This window comes from Thermobia domestica, chromosome 18, assembly GCF_964235325.1.
Source record: "Thermobia domestica chromosome 18, izTheDome1.hap1.1, whole genome shotgun sequence".
NCBI classification, from domain to species: Eukaryota; Metazoa; Arthropoda; class Insecta; order Zygentoma; family Lepismatidae; genus Thermobia; species Thermobia domestica.
Genome location: NC_137471.1, coordinates 146,796,396 through 146,803,494, shown reverse-complemented (window position 1 = coordinate 146,803,494; position 7,099 = coordinate 146,796,396). Strand labels below are relative to the sequence as shown.

The 7,099-nt window shown below is 37.4% G+C and overlaps 1 protein-coding gene across 1 annotated transcript; it reads left to right on the top strand.

Moving 5' to 3' along the window:
* Positions 1–5,363: 5,363 nt before the first annotated feature.
* LOC145675293 (uncharacterized) lies at positions 5,364–6,602 on the top strand. Its single transcript, XM_081745679.1, has one exon. It carries the CDS (start codon positions 5,364–5,366, stop codon positions 6,600–6,602), a length of 1,239 nt encoding a protein of 412 aa, XP_081601805.1.
* The last annotated feature ends 497 nt before the right edge of the window (positions 6,603–7,099 follow it).

Sequence of the window (7,099 nt, the reverse complement as noted above, 5' to 3'; positions counted from 1 at the left end):
ATATTTGTGACATGCAGTGCGAGCGGAAAAAAGAGGAGGGGCACCATTCTTTTGAGCATCATCCGGGTCCATCAAGAACGCAACACGAGGACTAGGATTTCATAGAACTTCTTACGGAAGGAGAAGGACTGGGAATTCCAAGGACTCCAGGGAAAAACATGAGGTTTCCGGAGAGAAAAGAAGAAGCATCCCAAATCAGAAGGAAGCTGGATCTTTAAGGATCGATTTGTAAGTCAGTAATTTTCTTTTTTTTCAGGAAGGTGTTATTTGGTTATAATTGATTCGTGAACTGTACGAGACTTTAGACTTTCGAGACATCCATAAGTCCTCGAGACAAATTATCAATTCTGATTTTTTTGTGTGTATGTGTTGTAAATAATTGTGTTTATAGTGTGTTTTTGAAGTGAATTTTCCCTCAATGTGAACGGGGGAAAAAACTGTTCCGGACTTCAGACTTCTGGGCACTCAAAAGTCCCAAATGCATATCTTATCAAAGTTAAGTGAGTGTATGTGAAATTTGTGTTTGTGTTTCGTAAGTGATTTTTTCCCTTAATGTATTCCTGGGGAAAAGACTGGAAGAGATTATGAACTGTGAGAGTTAAGTGGAAAACACAGTTTTTTTTAAAGGTCGCGGTATATGCAATGAGCACTTTCAGGCCCATTGCTAGTTTTGTACATATATGCATATGTTTAAAGGAAATTTAATATTCATATTATTTCTTGTTTATTAATACATATATAATTAGGTTAAAAAAACAGCGCTGGTAAAATTATTATAGATTGATATTTTTGTCTATTAATTTTTATATAAACTTATATATTTCATGTGTGCATTTATGTATTGTTTAATATATATATATATATGTATATATATATATATATATATATATATATATATATATATATATATATATATATATATATATATATATATATTAATCTTAAAAGTTATTCTTTTCAGTTTAAAAAAAATTAATTCCAAGTATGGCAAAGGTTTAGTAGCTAGCTAGCTCATTTGGAAACACTGCAAGCTCAGTGACAGTTTCTTCTCGTCGTAGTGGAGAGGGGGGAAGCTGTTAAATCGTATATAAGCAAGAAGGGAAATGGCAGCGGGGAGACAGATTGTGGATTCTTTTGATAGAATCGAGACGGAATTTTTTAGCGGGAGGAGCTTTCGTGCTTCTTGGGTCTCTTTTTTGCTTCGCGACTTTTCTTTTTAAGTCAGAGCAGGGGTACAGCCGAAAGAGATGGCTGTGTATAGGGTCAACCTTTAGACTTGTTAAGCGGAATACGAATCAGAATATTTGAGTTCTGGTTGTATGTCCATGGGTTTATAGTCTAAGAATAGGTTCGATTCCCGGTTAGGAATATTTAAGGAAATGAAATTTAGAAGGGATCTTTAGATCTATTGTGACAACGTTCCTTCCGAACGCTGTTATGTTTTCAGAAATTTTCTTTATTTTGATTTTAGGGAAGGCTGTTGCTATGGCAACCGAGCCGGATGAGTAATATAATTTTTTTTCGGTTAGTTGTTTTTGATTAGCCGATTAGAATTTTCACAGCTGATTCCTCACATAAGGGGATGGTAGGCTGTTGTTTGATTTGAATTTTATTCCCACTACCGAGCCTGAGAGAAGGTGTTTTATTCCTAAATGAAGGAATTTTCCATTTCCCTTTACCTTATTAAAGTCTGTTAGCTAGCAGATTTCCTTAAGTGTTGTCCAATAAAGGGCGATTCCTGAATTAGGGATTTAGGCCAGACTGTACTCAGAATGGTGGGTCTGTCTTTATAGTATGTGAGGTTCATGATGGCTTGTACGAGGACGCATGTTCAGAACCTCTCTTAAGGAATTTTAGACAAATCTTAAAGGAAGCTTCATGTTTGGAGCGAACTGTTTTTTAAGGTTTTAAATAGGTGGGGACCTCTGGGTCTAGAGGTGTACCTTAACGAATTTTTTTTTTGATTAGAGAAATCATTTTCATTAAGGAGCACTAATCTCAGAGAACATTTATTTTTTTGTTTTTGTTTTTTTTTAAATTTTGAATAAACTAGTCTACTTGGAAAAGTCTGATTGATGTAAAATTCCCTGAACCTTGGGTATTGATATTACGTTTATTGTTTACTAGTTACCTAGACGATTAGTAAGCAAATTTTATATTATGTGAGAGTCTCAGGAATTAAGTTTCAGGTTTTAAAGCATAGTATAAGATAGTAGAGGGACATACTATATGATACGTGTGTTATATAGGGCACATCGCATAATTTTGGGGGCTGCTGTCCAGGATATTAGACTTTTCTTTTAAGTAGTATATGCGTTTGAGATCAGGGAAGATACTGAGAAATATGGAGTCCAATTCTAGAGAATTAGAAGTATTGAGACAAGCTCTGGGCATGGAAGGAACCGAACAGTTGAGCGCTGAGTCTCTATTAGATTTTATTAGGAATTTGAAAGACTCACAAAATGCACGGAGAAGTGAAAATGCTAGTTGCTCGTGTAGAGAAGATTTTGAGGAGGCGAAATTACAGCTTTCTCATTTTTGTGGGGATCCGTCGCAAGATCCATTTGAGTTTTTGTCTAGTTTAGAAGACTTTGCGGCGCATAAATTAGTCTCGTTAGATATTATTCTAGAACGAGTTGTGCCAAAAGTCTTAGAGCGAGAAAGTAAGGAATGGTTCCAGTTTAAGAAGCCATTTGCAAATTTTGCGGAATTCAAAGACAACTTCCTTAAGGACTCTTTCAGTTTTAATGTAAGGAAGAGATTGAATCGCAGTTAGTGAATAGGATTCAGAAACTTAGTGAACCTCTAGCGCGGTTTGTTAGGGAGATGTCACTTCTGTTTAAGAGATTGCCTGACCCTCCACGAGAAGTAGAACAAGTAAAGAAAATTTTGACCAAAGTACACCCGAAGTATAAGGTCTATTTACATGAAAAAGAGTTTTCTGGATCGAAACAGCTAGAAGCGTATGCTTTAAAAATACAGTCATATTTATTAGAGGAATTGAATTACGTAAAGTCTCATGAGGTTGAACAGAAAAGGGCAGACTTAGCTGTAGTTGCTACAAAGGGGACGGTTTTAGACAGTGCACCGGAAATTAGGGCAGAAACTCTAAACCCAGCACTTTTTAAAAGACAAGATAAAGTTGTAGGCGAGAATACAAGGAAAAACAACCGATAATTTTTTTTTGCAAATCTGATGGGCATAAAAAATCTGTCGGCGAAAAGTTTAAAAAGTGGAAGAAAAATGCAGGAAAAGAGAACGTATCTGCAGCCACTTTTGTTCGGAAATTAGCGTCAAGTAAAAATGCACCGCCATATATATTTGGATATTTCTATAGGCAGCCGACAGAAGTTTTCTTGGATTCTGAGAGCCAAATATCTATCACGGATGGAAACACTGCTAGGAGATGGGAAGAACAGGGCGCTCGAAGTAGAAAAATAAAGCAGGAAATTTCGTTGGCCTCAGGGCATGTTTTCGCGCACAAGCTTGTTTTTCCAACTTTCTGTATAAAGAAAAAGAAATTGTCGCATCCATTTTATGTTTTAGAGTCGGCTAACATTCCCGTTATAGTTGGAAATGATCGGTTAACGAAAGCCAAAATAGAATTACATGTGTAAAAATGGTTGGCGTTTTTAGAATGAAGAGAAACTAACAGGTTTTATTGAGCCACAAAGACATCACACTAAGAAAGGGAGGTGCAATAAGAGGTCAAATATGCGAGCACCAGACATGGGTTCAGTCCTTTCTCCTGAAATGAAAGAAGGGGGGAAAAAGGTGTCTGGTAGCGTTGCAGAATCTCCATAGAGAGAGAGGAAATTGAGGACCGATTGGGAAGAAAAGTAAAAGGATAACGGATCAGGTCATCTTTTACGGCCGCGTCGTCCAAAGACAAAACCTCCGGGGCCAGGGAACCACTAATAAAGGTTACTATTGTGGGGGGAGAAACATATCTTTATGCGGATAGCGGGAGCTCCCTCTCCTATGTGTCGCAAAAAGAAGCAGAAAAATGGGAAGCCATGGGTTGCAAATTCAGAAAGGACACTTTGTGTTTGTCTCTAGCCCAGGGGACAGCTATTTCTCAAAAGAGCACTATAGTCGATGTTTTTATTAGGGGTATTCGTATAAGGCAGAAGTTCCATCTCCTCCCCTCTCTTATAAAAGACGTGATTGTGGGGAGGGATTTTCTCCAGAAAAGTAAAATTGTTCTTTATATTTCTCAGAATGGCTGGAATATTGACGATGGTTTACAGCCTGTTTGTGTTTTTGACTCTGAGAAGAAAGAAAAAAGGTCGCACGTGGATGACTCTTTGTATATTCAAGAGACACAGGACACCGTTATAGAACAGATGTTGTCTCGTTTCGCTATTGATAAAGCTACAAAAGAGAGGTTGAAAGATATTTGGGAAAAACACAGAGAGGCCTTTAGCCATAAACCGGGACTTACACATCTGATAAAACATAACATAAATGTTCGGAATCCAAAACCATTTTCATCTAAATTGAGGCCGCTCTCTTTTGAGAAGGGAAAGATAATGGAAGAGGTTCTTGACCAAATGGAAAAAGATGGGATCATTGAAAAAACACTTCATTCTAAATATATCAGTGCTCCTATTTTACACCAAAAGAAAAATGGGGATTATAAGCTAATAATGGACTCGAGAGTTTTGAATTCTATGACTGAGGGTCAAAAATACAGTCTTCCTAGTATGACAGAAGCTCTTTCTTATTTAGGAAATAAGCGTTATTTTATATCACTGGATATTATATTTGCTTTCTCACAAATTGAGTTTGATGAGCAGAGTAAGGAATTTACTACCTTTATTACGCATAAGGGCTTATTTAGGTTCACAAAAGGGTGCTACGGAATCAAGGATCTTCCGCATAGTCTGGCTAAGCTCATGCAATTGGTGCTTAAGGAATTTTGTTTTACTAAAGTTATAGTATACTATGATGACATACTATGTGGTGGAGAAACAAAAGAAGAACTTCTCGAAATTTTAGATGAGACATTAAAGGGAATTAAAGAGGCTGGGTTAACCCTAAATCCTGATAAGGCGGTATTTTTCGCTCAAGACATTGAATTTCTTGGCCATCGTATTAGGCCTGGGTATATTTCTTGTACTGAAGAAAAAATCAAAGTGGCCAAAAAGTTTCAGAGGCCAAGAAATGTAAAACAAGTCCAAGCGCTTTTAGGCTTTTTCAATTTTTTTCATTTTCGGATCAAAGGGATTGCAGAAATATTAGCGCCAATAACAGATCTTTTGAAGAAAGATAAACCGTTTATATGGGCTCAAGTTCATGAGGAAGCGTTGAATAAATTAAAAGAGGTTCTAGCATAAGACCCCATGCTTCTCCTACCTAAAATGGGGGAGCCGCACCACATATTCGTAGATGGCTCTAGTATCGCGTCGGGGTACACTCTGTGTCAAAAAGATGACCAGGGGAAACTGGGGGTAGTGGCCTATGGGTCCAGGAAGTTATCACCGGTACAGGCGAAGTACAGCGCCACAAATCTCGAACTTTTGGCTATAGTATTAGCTTTAGAGAAGTTTGAAATTTTCTTGATGCATGCACCTGTCGTGTATGTGTACACTGACCACAAACCGATTTTGACTATTCTTAAGTCGAGTAAAATCTCTCCGATGTTAAGTCGCTGGGCTTTGAGAATTTCTCGATTTCCTGTGGTTTTGAAATTCTTGCCGGGAAAGAAACAGCCAGTAGATATGCTTTCTAGATTAGAAGGAAATTATACAGAAGGACCAGAATTTGAGGGTTCCGCTGAAGCAAACGATTTACTTCCTCTTGAATCAGAAAGTGACAAGGGCTTTCTGAAGGTGGAAGTAGAGGGCCAGAAGTTGATAGATATTCAGGATCTTCCTTCAAATGATTTATTTTTCATAGATGTTCAGAGGACTAAGGAGATAAAAACTCTGAAGAAGGAACTGAAGAGGAAGCGAAACGATGAAATTCCTCTGAGTGGTAGGTCGTGCTACATTACAGACAGGGAGAAGTTACAGTTTATGTCTGAGTTACCTTTTAATATTTTGGCTGTAAGTAAGGACGAACAAGTTGAGGAATTTCCAAATGCTTATGATTTACAAGATTTCGAAAAATGGAAACAACTTCAAAGGGCTGACACGCTTCTTCGTAAATTGATAGATTTTAAATGCGGAGAGAAAAGAAATTTTTCCAGGCGACTTAAACAGACTTTGAGACAGCTCGATAGAGTTACCTTCTTTAATGAAGAAAATATTTTGATGAGGACTGTCAAAATTAAGGGGGAAGAAAAGGATGTAATATGGGTACCCGAGATACTGCGTGCCACAGTTTGTAAAGCAGCCCATATTGAGAAGGAGTCAGGGCATCCATCCTTCATAGAAACTTTAGATAGAATCAGAAGTCGTTTTTTCTGGAAAGAAATCAAGAGGAATGTTAAAGATTTCACGAAGGCTTGCGTTCCGTGTAGCATTTTTAAGGAAAATATAAATACAAAGTTCGGATATATGGAGAGTTCCTTAGTAAAAGCACCCGGAGAAGTCCTGTGTGCGGACAATCTAGGTAAAATCACAAAAACTAAAGTAGGGGGTATCGATATTGTTTAGTATTGGTAGATGCTTTCACAAGGTTAGTGAAACTTTTCCCTCTTCGAAGGCTTACTGCAAAGATTATGGTTGAATGTATTCTGACTTTTTTCTCAGAATTTGGAACATACAAAAGGTTAGTGACGGATAATCACAGTATTTTCAATAGTGAAATTTGGAAAAGGGCCATGGAGAGCTTAGGAGCCAGATACAACTTTATCAGTTCATATAGGGCGCGTGCTAACAAGGCTGAAAAGGCAATAAAAGACGTTAACCCTCGCAGGATCAAGCGTCAGCTCGTTTCGCTGTGGACCAAGGGGGGGTTAAAAAATGTCCACTGTATTATTGGACTTAAATGAGAATACACCTTTTCATATAATATTTATGATTGTCCACATGGGTATTTAGGCTTATTTGTATGTAACTGTATGCTAATGTGAGTATTAGTCAATACAATTAATTGGACTGATGATACCATACATAGCTTTCATATATTATTATGTGAAGCTAATACTAAA